Below are 22,907 nucleotides of genomic sequence, written 5' to 3' on the forward strand. Positions count from 1 at the left end.
ACAATATACAGAGTCATTTCCTAACAATATGGGTATAACCATTTAGTAAAAGCCCCACGAACTCTAATACCCTCACATCAAAACTAGTCAGGAAGGCTTTAATAAAGGTTCTGTGTATTTTTTAAAGGGGACACTGGGGAGAAGATTTTGGGGGGGAAATGGATTTAAATTATCACCAAATAATAAGAATAAAAATATTATATTTGGTATTAATTAGAATAAATTGGATAAGAAAAAAGGTAATACTATCCAATTAGGTGTCAGTTTTAAATGAGCCTCTTCTACAGGACTTGAAATCACAAACGCAAAGGTTTTTTTTTTGTTGGTGCCAAACAGGTTAACAGGCATAACTCTCAATGGGAGAAGAAAACCAAACCTTTGTGACTGAGTTCATCCTCCTCGGCCTTTCAAGGGATTTGCAGACCCAGATCCTGCTGTTTATTCTTTTTCTCATCATCTATCTGTTGACTGTGTTTGGAAATTTGCTGATTATCATTCTCATCTTCATGGATTCTCGACTGCACACACCCATGTACTTTTTTCTTAGAAACCTCTCTTTCGCAGACCTCTGTTTTTCTACTAGCATTGTCCCCCAGGTGTTGGTCCACTTCCTGGTAAATAGGAAAGCGATTTCTTTCCTGGGGTGTATGACACAGGTAATTGTCTTCCTTCTGGTTGGGTGTACAGAGTGTGCTCTGCTGGCAGTGATGTCCTATGACCGGTACGTGGCTGTCTGCAAGCCCCTGCACTACTCCACCATCATGACGCAACAGGTATGTCTCCAGCTGGCGGTAGCATCCTGGGCCAGCGGGGCATTAGTGTCTCTGGTGGACACCACCTTTACTTTCCAACTTCCCTATCGAGGACAGAACATTATCAATCACTACTTTTGCGAGCCTCCTGCCCTCCTGAAGCTGGCGTCAGCAGATACCTACAGCACGGAAATGGCCATCTTTGCAATGGGCGTGGTCATCCTCCTAGCTCCTGTCTCCCTGATCCTTGTCTCCTACTGGCATATTATCTCCACTGTGGTCCAGATGCAGTCTGGGGAGGGGAGGCTCAAGGCTTTCTCCACCTGTGGCTCCCATCTCATTGTCGTTGTTCTCTTCTATGGATCCGGAATATTCACCTACATGCGGCCAAACTCCAAGACCATAAAAGAGCGGGATAAGATGATATCTGTGTTCTATACCGTGGTCACACCAATGTTGAACCCCATAATTTATAGCCTGAGAAACAAGGATGTCAAAGGGGCTCTCGGGAAACTAATTGGAAGAAAGTCTCTTTCTCGGAGGGAGTGACCTCTGGGTGTGACTTTTAGAGCTCTGGTAACATCCTTACAGAAGGAGCAGGACTTCGATAGGCAGCTATGAATTAGGTCATTTCAGGAAGAAGCATGGACGTGAAGGACATGTTCTAGGAACTGTGAACACTGCACCCTAAGCTAGGACATAGGGAAGAAGTGAAAGGATGAACAGTTAGGTTGCATCCTGAATATGAGAACCCTTGTGTTATTTTATTTTAATATGTTTATTTATTGATTTTTTTTAGAGAGAGGAAGGGAGTGGGATAGATAGAAACATTCATGGATCGGCTGCCTCCTGCTTGGCCTGTACTGGGGGGAGGGTGTGGAGCCTGCAACCCTGCCATGTGTCCTGACCGGAATCAAACTGGCTACTTCTCGGTTCCTGGGTCAAGGCTCAGCCGCTGAGCTACATCGGCAGGGCATTGCATCGTGTTATTTAAAGGGAGCTTGTGGTTAATTCATCTAACATGAAGATGTTTTAAGCATGATCCAAATTAAATCTAGGAGGTTTAAAGTGGACTATCTTGAAATAATCTCTAATATGAATTGCATGCATGATTCTAATATCAAAGAATATTCTAATATCAAATTTGGATGTCCCAAGAATGCAAACCTAGGAATAGGCTCTAATTAAAACATTAAAAATATCTGGAAGTCTTTAATACTGGGATGATGGACAAGAGGATTTCAGCTTGTAGAAAGGTAGCAGCAATAATATTTTCTAATTCATAATGTTCTCTCTGAAGCCTCCAAAAAAAGATTTTTATATCATCAATCCACATTTCATATAATCATGGGTATCAGAGTAAAAAAATTCAACAGTCATCTAATCCAACCATATGTCTGAGGCTTAAACCACCCCATAATATCTTTATTGAATCAACTGCCTAGCATTTGCCTAAACAAGAATGATATAGTTCCTTACTCTCTTGGATTATTCTCCTTCATATATAGATAGTTTTTCTATTATAAATATGTTCTTCATGGCAGGTTAAAACCAACTTTCTTGAATCTTCAACCCACTTTTTCTAGTTTTACTCCTAAACGTTTTTATTATCCTTCCATACCACAACTCACTAAATATACTAGTTTCTACTAGTATATTTACCCCACATTAGTTATCACACAACCACCCACTTTTTAAGATTCCTTTATCTAACATAACTGCCATCCCCACTGTCCAAATTCTGAACCCATCGAATCCTGAACAAAATGAAATGCTTACTGTTTTAAGGCACTACGTTTTAAGATGGTTTGTTATGCAGCAATGGATGACTGAATCCCTAAGAGAATCATGCTCCCGTTTATTCCATCAAAACAGATGCCAGTGGGCCTTTTTCACTACCAGTGAAGAGCTGTCTGCATGAAACTACTACCTCTCAGTCTATGGAGGGAGAAAGGCAATAAAGGGCCAGAAAGCTCCTAAAGAAAAAAATATTTAGTAACCCCCCCCCAAGATAATAATTAATATGATGTGTCTCTCATGGGCCTTAATTTCAAGTAACAAAAACTGACTATGCATGATAAAAACTAAAAGAACTAATATTGAAATGAATGTAATTCTTGTCCTGCAGCCACAATCATAGACCCAAACCATCTCACAGTACTGCTACTCAGCACTAGATGGCGCACTTCACACTGCCAAGACGATCAGTGCAGGACCAGGGAGCAGGAGAGGCAGAGGCAGAGGCAGAGGCAGAGGCAGAGGGTGAGGGTGAGGGAGAGGATATTAAGGTAGTCCTCATCTGATTGTGTTTACTAGTATATTCCCAATTGCTGGTACAGTATCTGCCACATATTAGATTCTCTATGTAAGTTTGCTGAATGAATATAGAAGTGGTCTAGAAAAAAGTGTTGGCTTAAGTAATTAAAAAATACAGACAGGTTAGTTAATAATAAGTGAATCAATAAATCAGAGAAGCTGAATTTCGTGATGATAGAAGGGAATGGAGTTTGTAACAAACAAGTCTGTGCATCGTAAGGATCTAGTTCCAGAAGGGTTGGGAGTCCTTTATCTTCACAGTGACAACCATATCTTTTTTAGTGGTTCTCTAGAGATAACAATAAACAGCTTTAACATTTTCAACCTACTTAGAGTTAACGTTACACCAATTCTGGCTTGATAAGAATTCATTTCCTTCAGCATGTTAAAGGTGATATTTCACTGTCTTCTGGCCTCTATTGTTTCTCATGAGAAAAGCCACAGACATTAAAATCTTAATAAATTATATCTTTTTTTAAAAAAAGAGAAAACTTGTAAACTTGTGCCATGAAAATAGCTGGACCTTCAGTGAGTTGACTGAAACCTGAAAATGACCCTTGTTCAGTTGCAGTGGTTCTCAACCTTCCTAATGCTGCTACCCTTTAATACAGTTCCTCATGTTGTGGTGACCCCCAATTTCATTGTTACAAATTGAACATAATTAAAGCATAGTGATGAATCATAAAAACAATATGTAATTATATATGTGTTTTCTGATGGTCTTAGGCCACCCCTGTGAAAGGGTCATTGGACCCCCAAAGGGTTTGCAACCCACAGGTTGAGAACCACTGAGTTAGAGAGCAATGTATGGGTTTCCTTGGACCTTTGAAAACATGGTAAGAAATTTCATATCTACCAGAGGTATGAAAGGAAGGCTGGTATTCACACTTGTATTTATTGCATTTTTCATTTCCATACACTCTTAATTGGCTGAAGACCATGTTTGAGCATATTTAATGACAATACTTCCAAGTTAAATTTTTTATTATACCTAGCTAGTTATATATAACTCGAAGCCCTGTGCACAAAATTCATGCACAGTAGGGTCCCTAGGCCTGGCCAGCCACCAGGGCCGGCCAGGGCCTTCCTTCATTCCGCACCGCCCCCTGGTGGTCAGCACACATCATAGCGGGCAGTCAAACTCCCGTGGGGACAATTTGCATATTAGCCTTTTATTATATAGGATTTTCAAACTTCCAATCCCTTCACAAACAATTCATGGCACACATCGTTCCACCATTCTGTCATATCTTACCAATAATCCTCTGAATCTTGTAGCATTGAGTAAGTAGCTGTGGAACAAATATGAAGTGATCTGAGCTTGAAGTCTAGCTGTGCCATCTTTCAGTTTCAATAAATTAGGATATAATAAAGTCTATCATATAGTATTGTGGCGAGGATTGACATGATACTTATAATTCACTTATGATAGCAATGATTACAGAAGAAGTTGCAACAAAACAAAAAATCCTAATTTTGCATCCTGTATTACCTTGGTCAACTCATGGCCAAGATTTATAGCTCCCTCCTTAAAAGGCTTTCCCTGACTGACTAGTTTAAGTTCTTCCTCCAAGGCTCAATACCCTCTCCTTTAACTATTTTCTCTATTTTTATCTGTCTATAGTCTCACCCCCACTCATGCCATCAATTACCATCTATCCAGAAAAGACACTAATTTTACACGTCTAGCCCTAAGATCCGGATGTCAATTGTTTATTTGACATTGCTTCTTGGATATCACAACATATCTCATCCTCAATAAGCCAAACCTGAACTTGTGATCTTCTGCAAGATCTTTTCCCTTGATACAAAACTGAATCAATAAAAACCATGCTGGAGAACCAAGATGGCGGCATAGATTAATGCCAGAGATTGCTGCCTCGAACAACCAATTCAAATTACACCTAAAAGACGGAACGGACATCATCCAGAACCACAGGAAGGCTGGCTGAGTGGAAATTCTACAACTAGGAGGAAAGAGAATATCATATCCAGACTCAGAGGAGGCGCAGTGCTGAAGTGAAATTCTCAGGTGCGGAGTGCTCGCGGATCGGGCTGGCGGCGGAGGGCATGGTTGTTGTTTTCAATTGGGAGGGAGCTTCAGACTCTGAGCTCCAGAGCCGGGCGAGTCTCTAGGGACCCAGACTCAAACAGGAGAAGCGGGACTGTCTGGCTTCGGTCAGAACTCGAAGGCAGCTTACTCTCCGAGGTTTGCAGCGGTTGCTGGGACTCGGTGAGACAGAGCACCTAGGGACGGAACTGAGAGCAGCCATAACTGCTTACTCCGCCCGCTCTGTTTGATCCCGTGCGACCCGCCCCGCCCAAGCCCTGCACAGCGCCATTTGCGGGATAGCCTCAGGCAAAGGCTAGATTAGCACCTCCCCAGAGGACAGAAGTTTTCCCACTGCAGACACAGCTGATTCTCACAGCCAATTGGCCTGGAGGTCAAATCCCCCCAGTATCAACGACAACAATCAAGGCTTAACTACAACAAGACTGCGCACAAAGACCACTAGGGGTTACACCAAGAAAACATAAAAAATGCAGAGACAAAGAAACAGGACAAAATTGTCCATGGAGGATATAGAGTTCAGAACCACAATTTTAAGGGCTCTCAAGAACTGTCTAGAAGCCGCCGATAAACTTAATGAGATCTACAAGAAATCTAATGAGACCCTCGATGCTATGATAAAGAACCAACTAGAAACTAAGCATACACCGACTGAAATAAAGAATATTATACAGACTCCCAACAGCAGACCAGAGGAGCGCAAGAATCAAGTCAAAGATTTGAAATGCGAAGAAGCAAAGAACACCCAACCAGAAAAGCAAAATGAAAAAAGAATCCAAAAATATGAAGATAGTGTAAGGAGCCTCTGGGACAGCTTCAAGCATACCAACATCAGAATTATAGGGGTGCCAGAAGATAAGAGAGAGCAAGATATTGAAAACCTATTTGAAGAAATAATGACAGAAAACTTCCCCCACCTGGTGAAAGAAATAGACTTACAGGTCCAAGAAGCGTGGAGAACCCCAAACAAAAGGAATCCAAAGAGGACCACACCAAGACACATCATCATTAAAATGCCAAGAGCAAAAGACAAAGAGAGAATCTTAAAAGCAGCAAGAGAAAGAAACCCAGTTACCTACAAGGGAATACCCATACGACTGTCAGCTGATTTCTCAACAGAAACTTTGCAGGCCAGAAGGGAGTGGCAAGAAATATTCAAAGTGATGAATACCAAGGACCTACAACCAAGATTACTTTATCCAGCAAAGCTATCATTCAGAACTGAAGGTCAGATAAAGAGCTTCACAGAAAAGGAAAAGCTAAAGGAGTTCATCACCACCAAACCAGTATTATATGAAATGCTGAAAGGTATCCTTTAAGAAGAGGAAGAAGAAGAAAAAGGTAAAGATACAAATTATGAACAACAAACATGCATCTATCAACAATTGAATCTAAGAATCAAGTGAATAAATAATCTGGTGATCATAATAGAATCAGGGACATAGAAAGGGAATGGACTGACTATTCTTGGGGGGGAAAGAAGTGTGGGAGATGCGGGAAGAGACTGGACAAAAATCGTGCGCCTATGGATGAGGACAGTGGGTGGGGAGTGAGGGCGGAGGGTGGGGCGGGAACTAGGGGAGTTATGGGGGGAAAAAGAGGAACAAATGTAATAATCTGAACAATAAAGATTTAATTAAAAAAAATGTTATGTTAAGTGAAAGAAACCAGTCACAAATGACAGGATATTATAACTGCATTTATGTGAAATGTCCCCATTGGCATATCCCTGGAGGCATATCCATACAGAAAGCAGATTAGTGACTGCCTGGGGCTAAGACTAAGGTGGGAGGACAGGGAGGGAGCCCTGGGAAAGGGAGGCTGTTGGAGTCCAGCCCCAGCAGGTCCAGGGGTTCCCAAAGGTGTGGACGGAGTCGGTGAAGAAGGAATGACGCGGAGACAGTGTTCAGTTGATCAGCAGCCTAGCCAGGATCTCCAGCCAGGATCTCCAGCCAAGTTCTGGTCTGGATCTCCAGAGAGGTTCTGCTGTTTATTGTCTTGTTACATCTGTATTTATACCAGTTTATTTTAATCCTGTCAATTTCTATGCCAAAGGTTAGGGGGTTTCTTATCTCCATCCCAGGGAGTAAAGATTATGTAGCTTAAGCGTGATTGTTTGTAGTTAAAGTGATTAACTACCTGCCTGGCATTTAGTTAAGGGGTTTTATTCCCACCCTAACTTCAGGGAAAAATTCCTACCTGGGGAAACAACCTTTCTCAGAGAGGTGACCTTGGTTAAAACACATAGCATTAAGAAGGGGAGCAAACATATTAAGAACAGTATGCCATATACGCCAGGTCCCTTGAAACATATGCTGTGCAGATGTTTCTTCCCTGCAGCGACTGTGTCATGCAGCAAGGATAGACCTGCTTCTGGCAGGAGGCGAATATTAATGGGTATGGGTGTCTCCAGTGTTGCTCAAATCCTATAATCGGCTCCTCTCTGAGGGGGCGTGGCTGGGCTCTTGGGCGGGAAGGTGCCAGCTTAAAGCCGGACTGCAGAGGTCCGCGCTGCTTACTGCGCCAGGCATGGAGGAGGAGTGCGCTTGCCTCTGCAGCCCGGGCCCTTCTCGAGGATGCCAGTGTCGCCAGCAGAGCCTGGGACCAGCTGCGATGGTGGTGGCCGACAGCAAGCCGGCCCCGGTCCCTGAAGGGCAGCACGTGGAGGCGGACAGGGCGGCTCGGTCCTCCACGGGGAGTGGAGGGATCAGGAGCCCCATGCCACCCCGGCCGCCCCCACGCTGCTCGCTGCAGCACCTGCCCCTCGAGCTGCTGGTGGAGATCTTCGCCTCGCTCCCCGGCACCGACCTGCCCAGCCTGGCCCAGGCCTGCACCAGATTCCACAGCATCCTGCACACCGACAGCATCTGGAGACGGCGCTGCCAGGAGGAGTACAGCGCCCTTGAAAACTTGAGGAGCCCGGGGACGACGGCTGTGTCTTGTCGAGAACTCTATGCCAACTTGCTCCACCCATGCAGGCACATTTTGGGATTGTGGCAGCCAGATAACTGGCCCTATGGAGGACTGCTGTATGTAATGGTGGACGGCCCATGCATTGTGGGTCGCACGTACCTGCCTCTCCATGACCCCCGTGTGGATGACTCCATGCAGTTCAAGCCCGCGTTTAGAATTCGCCTGGCGGGGGGAAATCGCCCACAGTGGAGTGCACTTACGGCTGCCGAGGGCCCCACAGCTGCCACGTGCAGATTCGGAAGGACGGGCTCTCCACACAGTGCAACCTGACGCACCACCACAGGATGCCTGGTGGGAGCCGAGAGGATTTACGCGCGTGGCTGCGGGAAGAATGGAGGCAGACGCTCAAGCACATTTTCCTGGAGGACAGGCTGCGGTTCGTCCTGATGAAGCTCATCGACCATCAGTATGAGGACTGCCGGAACTGCCGCCGCATCTACCTCTCCCCGAGCCACCCGGAGGACCTCATCAGGCCAGGCCTCTTCAAAGGCTCCCACCATGCCTACAACAGCCTAGAGGTTGTCATGCTCAGCTTCCATGGGAAGCATGCCAGGGCCACGAAGATCACGGGTGACCACCACGTCCCTGCTGGGCAGCAGATGTTAGAGATCCACCTCAGCTGCCGCATCCAGCTGCCCGATGATATCTTCAGCAACTTCAACAAGTACTCCCGCCTGGTCCAGGAGGTTCGCGAGCAGGTGATCCAGGAGCAGCAGCAAGAAGACAGCACTGAGGACGGCGAGGGCCATGGCCGGCTGAGCCCTGCGCAGCCCAGTGTCGGGGAGTCCGGGGCTGCAGCTTTGGAGGAGCAGCCTGTCCAGTTTGTCCTGCCTGCGGGCGTGAGCTCCAGTGACCAGAACTACCCCCGAGCCTGCAGGATGTGTTTCTACGGCGTGGGCATTGTTGCTCGCTCTGGCTCCGCCTACCCCCAGCGCATCCCTGGCGCCTTCCTCCTGTTCGATGAAGACCACTTCGGGTTCATGTGGCAGGAACCGAATTGCCTCAGCCTGTACAGCAGAGTCCAGGTCCCCTTCCAGAATGCGGAGGCGCCATCCCCGCAGGCTTTCCAGGACATGCTGGAGAACATTCAGTCCCCACCGCCTGACGGCCCCTTCCTTGCCCAGGGGCAACAGCGGGGAGAAGAGGCTTCAGAGGAAGAGCAGCTTCGTGCGCTTTTGGAGGTTTGACCTTCTGACCAGATTACCCACCGTCTTGTTTATCTGGTTTTTTGTTTTTAATCCCCTCCCGAGGAGATTTCTCCATTGATTATTTTTTAAATAAATCTTTATTGTTCCGATTATTAAAAAAAATATAAAAATAAAAATAAATAAAAACCATGCTAAACCACGTTTATGCAAGACGGTATTATGTCGAAATTATGTCACTGTTTTTTTTTTGGTTCCAAGCAAATTAGGAGCATGGGGTTGCTGGGAGAAGGTAAGAAAGATTTTAGCTAATTTTCTTGTAAGGGATGGGTTAGTGATTGAAATCTGACACTCCCTTCTCCCACCCACCCTCCAAGGATTGCACCCATCCCTTCCTGACCCTATGGTTGGACACAATTTTACAGAGTGGGCGTGGCCTAGAGGAATGGGCGGGGCTATGAAAACCCCGCCCCACCCGAGCCCTCACAGACCCCTGGGCCGCGGGGGGTTCTGGGTCTCCTTCCATGGCTGGTGCGCGTGCGCAGGACTGCGTGGCGGGCGAGCTTTGGCATTTATGACACTGATGGGGCCGCGGCGTTTAAAGATCTCGAGTGGCCAGGGCTTCCTGATGGTGGTGTGACTGCCAACTCCCGCTGCCTTCGCCGGCCAGGACGCCACTCCCGCGCTCTCCTGGGAACGGACGCCCGCGGGTGACTGAACGGAGTGCGCGCTGGGAGCCTTGCTCGTGGGTTTCACCGGGTCAGCGGGCGGTGAGGACGCGGGCGCATGGAATTGGGAGCCCCGCTTGCAGACGTCTACGCGGAACGCGCCCTTCTCCTCGGTTTGTTCCCAGTGACCGGATTCCAATACGGCGCTCCGCGGTCTCTGCGGGAGAAGCGGGTGGTTGGCGCGAGCTGACCGGGGTGGGGGCGAGGGCTGCTGAAGGGTTTAGTGCGTGAGAGAGCCGGGGTCCGAGGGCCGAGATAAGAGGGTCCGAGGGCCCAAGTAAGAGGGTCAGGTGGGGAGCAGGCGGCTGGGTTCTCGATCAGGCTCTGCGGAGCCAGATTTCGCTCGGCTGCTGCCCCTTCTTCCATTCTGTAGTGGGGCAACCTCCAGGGGCTCAACCTGGGGAGTATAGCTTGGTCAGCTGGTATTGGAACGACTGGTATTGATTCCTCGTGGAAATACCAATTGTGATTGGACCGGTCAACTGGAAAAGAAAATGGAGAAAAGTTCATTCCAACTCGTTTTGCTTTCCCAGTCATTCCTAGCCACTCCCGCAGAACATTAAAACCTCCAGGCATCTTTCTTGCCCTAGCCAGTTTGGCTCAGTGGATAGAGCGACGGCCTGCGGCCTGAAGGGTCCCAGGTTGATTCCAGCCAAGGGCACATGCCTGGGTTGCGGGCTCGATCCCCAGTAGGGAGCGTGCAGGAGGCAGCCGATCAATGATTCTCTCTCATCATTGATGTTTCTATCTTTCTCCGTCTTCCTTCCTCTCTGAAAGCAATAAAGGGAAAAAGAAAAGAAAAAGAAAAAAAAAAACTCCAGGCATCTTTCTTATTTAAGACAGTCATTCATTTCCAAACTGTTTTCTGCCCCTCTTTATCTGAGCTAATCTGAAAGGCTCTCCTCAAGCTACTGCCTACTTATGACCTCTTCCGGTTAACAACCTCTTCATAGACAGATAAACTATCTTTTCCCTACAATACACACCTGTTCAATTCCTTGAAGCTGTAAAATTCTTTGAGCTTGTGTCACCTGGTCATTTAATTGAACTCTCAGATTCCTCTCACTGCGCCTTCCTTCCCCAGAGATACTGGCTCACTGTCTTAACTCTTCATCCCGAATCCCACCATCAACCTCAAAGGCATCTCTCTATTCAGTTTAATTAAACTTTAATACTTCTTGACTTTCTGTATTCCAGTATTCATCACTTACTGACCACTTAAGCTCCTCCAAGTCATGGCCCTTCTATCACCTAAACTTTTCTGTATCCTAAATGCAAGCATATCATCCTGAACATCTTCACCTGTCTTCCTCGCTCTATAATGGTTTATACTGAGTATATATTAACTTACATTTTTAACCTATAAATCCCTAATGTATTTTGTTGTTTTTCCCACTGAGTTTAATGTTTAATTCATCTCATTCTTGTTCAGTTGTATAGCATGTTCCCAAAAAATATATTCACACACTGAATAATTATAAAAGCAGTATTTATTAAAATACATTTCATTTTCAAAATTGAACTATCATTTTTGGAGGACATCCTGTATATGTAAGGCTTTGCCATTGCCTTACCATGAAGCTTGAGCTGTGCTCTATAGATTATGATGTGCAATGTTTTTAATTCGAGTTGGTTTTTAAAGATCTGGAGTGGCCAGGGCACCATCAGGAAGCCCTGGCCACTCCAGATCATAGCTTTAATTTTCATAGCATTTGAGAGTGTTTTTTTCTGGTTTTCATTCTAGTAATAAATGTTGTTAGTACCACTCTATATTCTTTTTATTTATTGAGGAGTTTTTTGGCAACCTAATAGCAGCTTTTGTAAACATTCTCATCAGTGTTTACATTCTATCTGGTTTAAATATCAGACTAACCATGTTATTTCTATGCACTACATTAGTAATTAGTTTTAGGGTGCTTTTTTTTTTAAGGACTCAGAAAGTTGTCTTAATTGCCCATTCTAATGTGTCATTGTTGATTTCATGTCATTTTCAGAGGGTTCTGCTATAAATATATTTCAATTATATTTTTAGGTACATTTAATAAGTTAAACTTCACTGAGTTGTACCTTCAATCATGTAAAGTTTCCTCTTTGTCTATTTTAATGCATTTGTGCTTTTAATTCAATATATCCATGCTTATTTTATTGTTTACATTTGATTATGCTTTTAATCATCACTTTATTTTCAACTTTGGAGTTCTTTTATTTTTGATGTCTCTTGAGTATTTATGTAGTTGGGTTTAAACTTTTACCCTGTACACAGTCTTTTTCCGATAACTGTCCTTGTGTTATTTCTATCTTTCATTTTTGAGCTTCCTTTTCTTGTGTTGTTTTGTTTTTAACATATTGCCTGTGAGCTTTTTCACTCCTCTTTCTCCCTTTCTGTTAATTTTAAAAGTATTTTGGCCTATAGTTCATTGTTTTTCTGGGACTCAGTGACACCTCTTTGTCACTTTGAAATTTTTCTTTCTTTAAAAAAATATGTTTTTATTGATTTCTTTCTTTCTATGAACCTGGACTTCCCTAACCTTTGGAGGTTGTATCTCAGGAGTTGAGAAATAACTTTTGTGCACAAAGTTTTCACCAATCTGTAAAATATACTAATAGGCAGACATAAACATGTATGTATGATAATCTGTTGAGTGCGTTTTAAATGGATACTGTATGGTTTCGGCAAGACACAATGGAAAACATTGGTAAATTCTTCTCATTTGCTTCTAGCTCTTTTTTTTAAAAAAACTTTTGAACCCCTTCTTTCATTTCTCCCATTGCCCACCCACGTCTTCCAGCAACCACCAATCTGTTCTCTGAATCTATGAGCTTGCTTTTATTGTATTATTTTGTTTGTTTGTTTGTTTGTTGTTTTGGGTTCATCATATAAGAGATCATATGTTATTTGTCTTCTCTGACTTATTTTACTTATTGCCCCCAAGGTCTATCCATGTTGACACAAATGGAAAGATTTCATTCTTTTTTATGGCTGCATAGTATTCCATTTTGCATATATACACCACATTTTCTTTATCCATTCACTTATTGATGGACACTTAGGTTGTGTCCATATCTTGGCTCTTGTAAACGGTGCTGCAATGAACATAGGGATGCATATATCTTTTCGAGTTAATGTTTTAATTTTTTTCAGATAAATACCCAGAAGTGGGATTGCTGAATCATATGGTAGTTCTATTTTTAATTAATTTGAGGAACCTCCATACTCTCTTCCCTAGTGCTGCACAAAATTACATTCCCACCAAAAGTACACAAGGGTTTTCTTTTCTTCACTTTCTCACTAACACTAGTTGTCTCTTGTCTTTTTTATAATAGCCATTCTCACAGGTGTAAGATGGTATTTCATGGTGGTTTAGATTTGCATTGCCCTGATGATTAGTGATGCTGAGCATCTTTTCATGTACCTGTTGGCCATCTGTATGTCTTCTTTGGAAAAATGGCTATTCAGATCTTCTGCCCATCTTTAAAATTAGATTGTTTGTTTTTTCTATTGAGTTATATAATCTTTTATATATATTGGATATTAACCTGTTATCAGATATATGATTTGCAAATATAGTCGCAAATCAGTCAGTGTGATTAGCTAAGTGAAGGAAAAAATCATATCATATCAATAGATGCAGAAAAAGCATTTGACAAAATTCAACATCTATTTATGATAAAAATTCTTGACGAAGTGCATATTTAGTGCTTACTATCTGCCAAGAAGTGAGATGAGTGTTCTTTTAATCCTTATAATTTAATCAGATAGATATTGTTATAGCCATATTGCAGTTGAGAAAATGCAAGCTTTTGTTAAATAACTTCTTCAGTTTCATACAAATGGTAACTTCAACTGAGATTTAACCTCAAATCAGGTAGACTCCAAAGTATGTACTCCTAGTCACTATCTATTGCCTATGTCAGGGTTTCTTAATCTTGAAAATATTGATATTTGGAGCTGGTTAATTTTTTGATATTAGAGGGCTGTCTATTGTTGGGTGTTTAGTAGCTACTCCCACTAGGTGCCAGTAATAATAACCCCAAGTTGTAACAACCAGACTGTCTCTAGACATTGCCCTGGTGGCAAAATCACCCCTGAAAACCACTGGCCTAGAGATGTATAATAAAAAAAGACCTTTGCATGGTAAATTGCATCCAGACTAGCAGCATTATAAACTGGACAGAAAACTATATCTGAACTTCCCTGGACATAATGACTGTTGGAGTTGGCCAAGCTCTTTGGGGAACCCTGGGTGCTGTGCTCTGAGTTTTTAGAAGAAATATTGGCTCCTGCGGATAGGCTTTTCAATCAAGATGCTTTCTGCACAACCCAGGTGCGTCTCTTGACTTGAGCTGTATTTTGTAAGGACTCCCATTGAAGAAAAATGCCACTCACTCACTCTGCAAACAATCTGTGTTTTCTGTCTAATAGCCTGATTAACAAACTGGTGCCAAGTGTGATCCATGGTAGTCTTATGGGTCTGTTTAGTTGAGCCTAAGACCTCACTGGTGGACATTGCAGACTGGCCCCTCGTGAGTCCTAACAAATAAAAATTTTTAATTATTATAGTTTGGAATCACGTTTTTTAAAAATCCCTAACAATAAAATAGCTCATGGATATTTATTCTTGTATTTTTAAATAATTGGTTTCTTACCACCTTAATTTCTAGTGGTAGTGCCAATTTTACTCATTTTAATATGACTTGGTATTTTAATGGGAACTTATGAAGATTTTTAGGCATCTCTAGTATTAAAGCTTAATGTCCTGAATATCCTGCCTGAAGACTTGTTTTGCTTAGTTATAAAGCAAAATGGAGTTGTTAACTAGTACAGGAGAAATCTCACTGGAGTTAAATTATGAAATTTATTTTAATCAAAGGAATATTTCATGTATCACTTGTTTGTGTTATATCTATCTCTGTTTCTTTGTCTTTTTGAGTTAATTGGGGGGAGGGGGAAGACAGCATATTGTCCTGTTATAAAGAAGAAAAACAAGAATGAAAGGAGAATCCATTATATTTCCTTGCTTAATTTTAAGAATATTATTTGTACTATTTTATCTTTTAACACTATGCTAATATGTTCACTATCTATGGGTCATATTTGTGTATTTTTTCAGTCTCTCAGGTACCTGAATGTTGACTTTCTATCTGAAACTCCTGGAATTCCTGGAAATTCTATTTGAGTTATAACTTGGCTCAAATCACACCACATATATATATAGTATACAGGTACTTAGCCCAAGCCTAAGAATTACTGGACTCCTCTGATAAGATAAATTCAAACAAAGTGGGACTTCCATCTAGGAAGATGCAGCCCCTGCACAAGTTGGTGGCTATCTCAAAACCTCAAAACCTGACTCTGGATGAACAAAGTGAGGACCTGAGAGCAGATGTGTCTTGGCAGCAGGAAACCACCCCAGTCAGGGAGACCTATGACTCTGAGGCGTCTCGTCAAAAGTTCAGACATTTCCAGTACTTGGGAGTGTCTGGGCCTCATGAAGCCCTGAGCCAACTCTGGGAGCTCTGTCTTCAGTGGCTGAGACCAGAGGTTCATACTAAGAAGCAGATCCTAGAACTGTTGGTGCTGGAGCAATTCCTGACAATTCTCCCTGAAGAGGTCAGGACTTGGGTGAATTTACATCATCCAAAGAACAGCAAAGAAGTAGTGACCCTCATAGAAGATGTAATTGAAGACAAAGGTGAGAATATAGAAAACTGGATGTGGAATAGTTGCCCTGGGGGGAAGGGACAGCATATTTTCCTGTTATAAAGAAGAAAAACAAGATTGGAAGGAGAATCCATTGTAGTTATTTTCTTAAGTAATTTTAAGAATATGATTTGTACTATTTTATCTTTTAACACTATGAGGCCTCAAATATTATTTTGGCTCCTTTTCCTCTGATCCAGTAGTTCTCAATCCCTGGTGGAATTTCAGAATCACATTTAGAGCTTTTTAAAAATATAAGATCTAGGCTCCACCCTTGGAGATTCTGATTGTTTGTAGAGCTTTGCATCATTATTTTTTCAAAGTTCTTTAAAGCTGATTCCTATGGGTAGCATGTTATAATCACTGCTGTAATCATTAAACTTTTCTCCAAAGCATAGCTTGTCTCCCTAATGTTTTTCTTCATCTTCTTCAGATATACCCTGCAAGGATTCTGCCCTTCTCCGGAAGGTGAGTATCAAGAAGGAGAAAATGGAAGCAGACTCACTAACAGGCAAATCCCAGGTGAATTAGGATTCCACTCTTTACTGAAATGAGCTGATGTTTCTTTCTTGACCTTTGAACTTTTGTCAAACATAGTTTAATCTAAGGACACGAGACTTGTTCTCCCTCAGGATATTGGACCTAGTTTAGTTGGCGATACACTTTTTGAAAAATATGATCTTTGTATGTTCTCTGTGCATTTATTTCTTCAAAACTGTAAACAATAATTGAAGCTATTAAAATAGAGCCCATCCTGAGAATGTTCAGAATTAAAAGTGAAGGGAGCCAATGTCACTAATGGTCAGGAGAAGAAACCTCAATGGATACTGAAATGAAACAAAGTAGTAGAGAAAAACCAGGACAATGTTGTCACTGAAAGCAAAGGATGAGCATATTTCAAGAAGAAATTCTTTAGAGTTTAGGAGAATCCAGCCTGAGTAATGTCTTAGTGTCTGTTCAGTTATCATCATGGAGATACTAAGATGCATGAGCATAAAAGCCAGGTTGCAGAGAAGAGGAAGTAAGCAAAACGAAGGTAGACAACTTATTCACAAAGACAGGCTCTGAAGTAGGGGAAGGGAAAGGATTTGTATATTTCAGTGTGACTGGAGGTGCCAACAATGATAAGGTTGAGAATGCCGAGAGAAATTCGACAACTGTTGATGGTAAGAGGGCCCTTTTAAGAAAGGTTTAATGCAGCCCTGGCCAGTGTAACTCAGTTGCTGGATATCATCCCATGCTCCAAAGGTTGCCAGTTTGATTCTAAGTCAGGGCGCATACCTGAGTTGTGGGCTCGATCCCTGGTAGCCAATTGATGTTTCACTCTCTCCCTTCCTCTCTTTCTAAAAATCTTAAAGAAAAAGAACTGTTTACACAGGGCCTAATATGCCATACTTTTTTATGACAGTAAATGAAACAAAACCCTGGCTTTGTGGAGATTATATTTATGGTCAAAGCAGACAGGCAAACGCAAGCAAATAAGCTAATTGCAGCCCTGGCTGGTATGACTTAGTTGGTTGAGCATCGGTCAGGGCACATACCCAAGTTGCTGGTTGGTTCCCCTGTCTGGGTACATACAAGAAGTGGCCAACCCATGTTTCTCTCTCATTTTGATGTCTCTCTCTCTCCCCTTCTCCCTTTCCCTCTCTCTCTCCCCCTCTTCTCCCTTCCTCTCTCTAAAATCAATAAAAACATATTTTTAAAAGGATAATTGCAGGCAGGAATAGTAATTACAAAGAAAAGAAAGAAATATAATGCAGTAGAGACTGATTAAGAGAATGTCTACTTTGGGTAATCAGGAAAGGCCTGTCCGACAAGCTAACAGTAGGCTGTGAGAACTGAGGTTAGCGGGCTGGGTTTCTCAATTGGAGAAAATGCCCTACCTCTTCTGCTATTGAAGCCTACATCTTCATTATAAATTTCCCTCAAATCTACCTTCAACTCTTTGTGCTCTGAACTCCTTTTATGTAAATTATTTATACTCTATAATACTTTTTGTTCCACAGTTATCTCAACTGTTTTTTTCTCCTCCAGCAAAACGTAAGCTAATCGAATTAATTTTCCTTTTGTGGCCCTCACAGAGTTCCAAGTTGATAGGTCCCTAATATAACACGACTTCATCCTTTAGAACTCCAAACATTGACCTATCAATTTTTGTATATTCTGGCTACCTCCCGTATTCTTTCCAAATTTATTTCTCCTCTAGTAATATTTTTGGAGTGATCTTTGATTAAAAAGGAACTTAATGTTTTAGGAGCCAGTGACATTCAAAGATGTGGTTGTGGAATTCAGCGCGGAAGAGTGGGGGCAATTGGACTCTGCTGTAAAGAACCTGTACAGGGATGTGATGCTGGAGAACTATAGGAACCTCAGTTCATTGCGTAAAGGTGGCTTCTATGTACTTACCTACTCTGCTCATTAATACTCTCTTCATCTACTGATAAAACTATAGGACTGCTGAAGTGATTAAGGACATTTGGGATTAGGTTCAGATTTCCTAATATTCTTTGGGCACAACAGTAGATTTTCTTGCTGTATGTGTCTAAAAGTCCTTTCTGATGTAGAGTTTTAGAAATACACAGGTGTGTGATGATTCTGGCCTAATCTTTCAACAGCTCTTAGAACACTATGTTGGGATGAAATTCTTTTTCCTCTAAAACGGTCTGGAGTGTCATGTATGTTTGTTTATTGTGTTGTTTTCATTTTTCCCATAACAGAGCTTCTATTTTCCAAACCAGTTGAGGTCCCCAAGTTGGAGAGGAAGATAAAAGGATGGATAATGGAGCAAGAAATCCCAAGAACAGCCATACTGGGTAAGAAGCAGGCAGATATGAGGCATTTGTAAAAAGCTGTTTGTTAAACTTACCATTGTACAACCCAGCCTTTGGTTGATAGTTGGGGAGGTGATGACAAAACCACCTAAACTTTGAAGAAAAAAAGTCATCATTGCTCTTTGTTCACAGATTCTTTTTCTTATGTGGACAGGCAAAATTGTGTTATGCGTTAGAACTTAAAACTGTGTGGCCTATCTGCCAATTTCCTAATCTGTAACAGAGAGTGAATAACAGTGTCTACTTCTACTTTACTGTGAGGATTAAATGTATTCATATGTGTAACATAGAGCAGTGCCTGACACCTGGTAAATGCTATATAAATGAATGTTCACCATCATCTCATTAAATGGTATTCTTTTTCTCTCTCTCTCTCCTTTTTTTTTTTTTTTTTAAAGAAAACAGAAAACTCTGCTTTATCCTAGAGTGGCTTCAGTATTCTTCCATTTCTTTTCCTTTCTTTAACTATATAACTCCTTAACTTGTGCCTTAAGTCCCTACCCTCATCATAATTTATTCTTATTAACATTTTGGTTTAGAGAGGTTATAAATTATTGTATATATATTTTAGTAAGTATAGAATATACTTTTCTATAATGAGGGATATAACCTCATTACCTCACTACCCAGAGCTATGTAGTATTAACATTGGGGGGGGGGGGGTTTCTTGAGCCATTTTCTTTATGTTAATGTATTTTTGTGGCTTGTGACAATTTCCTTTTTCCAAAATTGGGGTTATCAGGAATATGTCATTATATATATTCTGCTCTTCCTACCTACCTAATATGATATCATGCACAATTGCCTATTTCACTAAATACAAAAATTGGTTTCTAATTCACATATAACATTCCATCACATACATGTATCGGTATGTTCAACCATTCCTCCCTGCCACCACAACTATTGGACATTTAGGTTATTGCCAATTTTTCAGGCTTATGTGTTGAGTTCTGTAGTATACCTTATTAGAAGAGGAACTTCAGCACCAAAGAAGTGGTGTGTGTTTGTGTGTGTGTATTTAGAAAGATGTCCAAAGATGCATTTTATTCACATCAATATTATTTTATATTAGTTTCAGGTGTACAGCATAGTGATTAGACATTTATATAATTTAAGAATTGATACCCCAATATGTCTAGTACCCACCTGGCACCATACATAATTATTACAATACTAGAGGCCTGGTTCACAAAATTCGTGCACTGGGGGGGAGGGGAGCCTCATCCCAGCCTGTGCCCTCTCGCAGTCCAGAACCCCTCGCTCCTTACCGCCCGCCTGCTTGCTGCTCCCTACTGCTTAGCTCACTGCTCCTTAGTGCTGCCGTGAAGGCTTCCGCCACTGCTGCTGCACTCACCAGCCGTGAGCCTGGCTTCTGGCTGAGCCGCACTCCCCCTGTGGGAGCACTGACCACCAGGGGGCAGCTCCTATGTTGAGCATCTGCCCTCTGGTGGTCAGTTCATAGCGACAGGTCATTCCACCATTCGGTCGATTTGCATAGTAGGGTTTTATTAGATAGGATGATTTGACTATATTCCCTATGCTTTACTTTATAACCTTGTGACTATTTTGTAACTACTTATTGTACTTCTTTCTTCCATTCTTTGCCTTGCTGATCTCTAAACCTTCTTTTTAATATTTTTATCTCATTTATTTGTTCCGTAATTCTCCTTTTTTAGCCTCACTTCACATTTTATTCTGTGTTTAAGATGCATAAAACATGCATACCCCTTATATGATTTAGCCTTCCTTTTCTAATTAAGCAATTTTTTTTCTTCTAGTTTGTGGAATTTTTATTTCTTTTCAGACACACAAATAATTTCAGAAAATCAGGATTCAGTTTCAAAGAGAATTTCTGGAGCAGAATCGTCCCATGGAGAGATAATGACAACACTGACCCAAAATAGACTTCCTTCTCTAGATGCCTGGAAAAGTGATGATTGGTTATATAGGAACTGGGACATAAATTTGCCACAAGACGCTTTCATTCATAAGACAATCGATACTGTGGAGGGAGACTTTGAATATAGTGAAAATAAGAAAAGCTTTGATGTTAAGACAGTTAACTCAGTTTTTGATAGTCAACAAGGAGTTCCTATGAGCAAGGGGTCCCCGAAGTGCAATAAGTTTAAAACTAATTTCAAATTTAATTTTGACTTACTAGGAAAGCAACATTCAGAATATAATGAATGTGGGAATGCCTTGAGCCTGAGTACAGATATTCAACACCCAAAAAGTCATACCACAAGGAGTTGCTATGCATGTTTTCAGTGTGGGAAAGCCTTCAGCCGGAGTTCATCCCTTGTTCGACATCAGATCATTCACACAGGAGAGAAACCCTATAAATGTAGTAAATGTGGGAGATCCTTCAACCGACGAACAAACCTTAGTAAGCATCAAAGAGATCATCCAGAAGTAAAGGCCTACAAAGGAAATAAATGTGAAACAGTCTTCAGTAAGAGTGAAGACAGTAATAAACATCCAAGTCTCTATCCTAGAGATAATACTTATGAATGTGTTAACTGTGGAAAATCCTTCAGCCGGAGCTCCTCACTTATTCGACATCAAATGATTCATACCGGAGAGAAACCATTTAAATGTAACAAGTGTGAGAAAACCTTCAACAGGAATTCAAACCTTATTAAACACCAAAAACTTCATACTCGGGAGAAGTCCTATAACAAGTAAATGTAATATTGCCTTTAGTCAGAGTGCAGAACTCATTCAACATCCATGGACTTACGCTGGAAGGAATCCTATGAAAATGCAAATGGAAAAAAGAAACTTTGTCAGAGATTATTCTCTAATTGATAATGACAAAATTACTACTGGAGGGAAATCTGTTATCGGATAGAAAAATCAGGCAGATTTTCCTGGCTCCCAGATGAAACCACAGAGTTTGAAATTAAACATATCACCATACAAGTGTTTTGTCTATCATTATTCTGATGTTCATTACCATCATCTTTCTCTAGTTCATAAATAGGACCTAATCTATTGGGAAAGTCCATATTAGGGAGAAGCCAAGCAATATCCTTGGAGTTGATAAATTTAGTAAACCTCAAACTTTCAGTTCTTAATATGAAGGTCACAAGTAACCAGGAGATCATGAGAAAATAGAAGGACATTTCTAAGGACTGAACTCTCTGAAGTAATGGCAAAGACCATAGTGACAACCAATTACTCCACTCCAATTAATATCTTTGGCTGCCCTGGTGCTCAGTGGGGACTACAATTGGAAAAGGGTAATCAACTACAAAAGGAGGTGGATGTATTGTTGTTAATCTACATGTATTTTTTTTAAGATATGAATTTTTTTAGAAGTATTCTTTGGGATCTAGGCTGGAGGACATCCATAGCCCTAGGTCTATCATTTATCCTAAACATTTAAAGGTCAATAAAGTGTCCTCAAGTGGGACACAGGCCCCGCCACCACCCCAGAGAAACAGCCCACCAAATCGCAGCCGACGCTGCCGTGGCGCAAAATGCAGCTCACAGCCCAGCCCAGCCTGCAGACAGTGGCTGTGGGCACCAGGTAATGACATCATATTTTTGTTGACATTCTGAAGCCGAAATTGTCAACAGAATATGTCTGAAGACAAAACTATTGCCACAGCGTACCTCTGAGGCTGAAAGAAAGCAATGTTGTCGACAAAATATGTCTGAAGAACAACTATTGGCACAATGTACCTCTGAAGCTGAAAAAAAGCGACATGTTGACAGAACATGTCTGAAGAACAGTCATTGACAAGTACTACCAATACTGGTAGGAACTGCCTTCAAAGCGAAAATGAGGTAAATGAGGATGCAGTTATCGAACACAGTTGTGGTGGAAGGACTGTTACACTTTTGCCTATCCCTAAATTTCTCCAATGAAAATCCATCTGATGGAAAATTTACTTGATGTTGTAGCAAAGACAAATTTTGTCCAAATGATATACATTTTCCAGAATACTTTGCATATTTTAAAAAATTAATGATAACTGAAGATTCTGATAGTAAAAATTTCATGGAAAATATTTGTTATATCATGTTATTGTTTTTTATTAATCTCTATATTATTTTCATCTACATTTTACTAATTTTCTTTCACTCTGACACTTCTATAGAAAAAGGGCAAATAGCGATATTAAAATATTTCCTCTAATTAATTTTCTGTCAATGTGCATGAATTCATGCACCAGGACACTAGTTTCTAGATAAAAAGGCTATTGTGGAGATGTTGAATCCTCCCACATTAAACTATAAAAAAATTCTAATCAAATATTTCACTGAGAACATTATTTCACAAATTGATTATAAAGTTTATTTTGTAAGTACCACTCTAGTGAGGAAAATGTAGGAGATATCTCTAAGTATATATGACAATGAGTTTGGTGGCTAAAGAGCA

At 41.5% G+C, this 22,907-nt stretch overlaps 3 protein-coding genes across 4 annotated transcripts; all 3 read left to right on the forward strand.

Annotated features, from left to right (window-relative positions):
• The first annotated feature begins 332 nt into the window (after nt 1-332).
• On the forward strand, nt 333-1,301 carry LOC132242195 (olfactory receptor 2D3). The gene has a single exon (XM_059711105.1). It carries the CDS (start codon nt 357-359, stop codon nt 1,299-1,301), a length of 945 nt encoding a protein of 314 aa, XP_059567088.1. The 5' UTR covers nt 333-356.
• A 6,367-nt stretch (nt 1,302-7,668) lies between these two features.
• LOC132241894 (F-box only protein 31-like) lies at nt 7,669-9,299 on the forward strand. The gene is given in 2 exon segments (XM_059710851.1): nt 7,669-8,278; nt 8,281-9,299. Coding segments are annotated over 2 exon segments (1,629 nt in total).
• Nucleotides 9,300-9,831: 532 nt separating this feature from the next.
• On the forward strand, nt 9,832-22,467 carry ZNF215 (zinc finger protein 215). Of its 2 annotated transcripts, XM_059711106.1 has the most exons (6): nt 9,832-10,002; nt 15,097-15,678; nt 16,120-16,154; nt 17,941-18,073; nt 18,404-18,499; nt 20,325-22,467. In XM_059711106.1, exons 2-6 carry the CDS (start codon nt 15,288-15,290, stop codon nt 21,203-21,205), a joined length of 1,536 nt encoding a protein of 511 aa, XP_059567089.1. In that variant the 5' UTR covers nt 9,832-10,002; nt 15,097-15,287; the 3' UTR covers nt 21,206-22,467. The 2 variants fall into 2 exon arrangements, with proteins under 2 accessions (XP_059567089.1, XP_059567090.1); XM_059711107.1 differs by lacking the exons at nt 9,832-10,002; nt 17,941-18,073 and having other exon boundaries at nt 15,589-15,678.
• Nucleotides 22,468-22,907: the final 440 nt, after the last annotated feature.

Source organism: Myotis daubentonii, chromosome 9, assembly GCF_963259705.1.
Source record: "Myotis daubentonii chromosome 9, mMyoDau2.1, whole genome shotgun sequence".
Classification (NCBI taxonomy): domain Eukaryota; kingdom Metazoa; phylum Chordata; class Mammalia; order Chiroptera; family Vespertilionidae; genus Myotis; species Myotis daubentonii.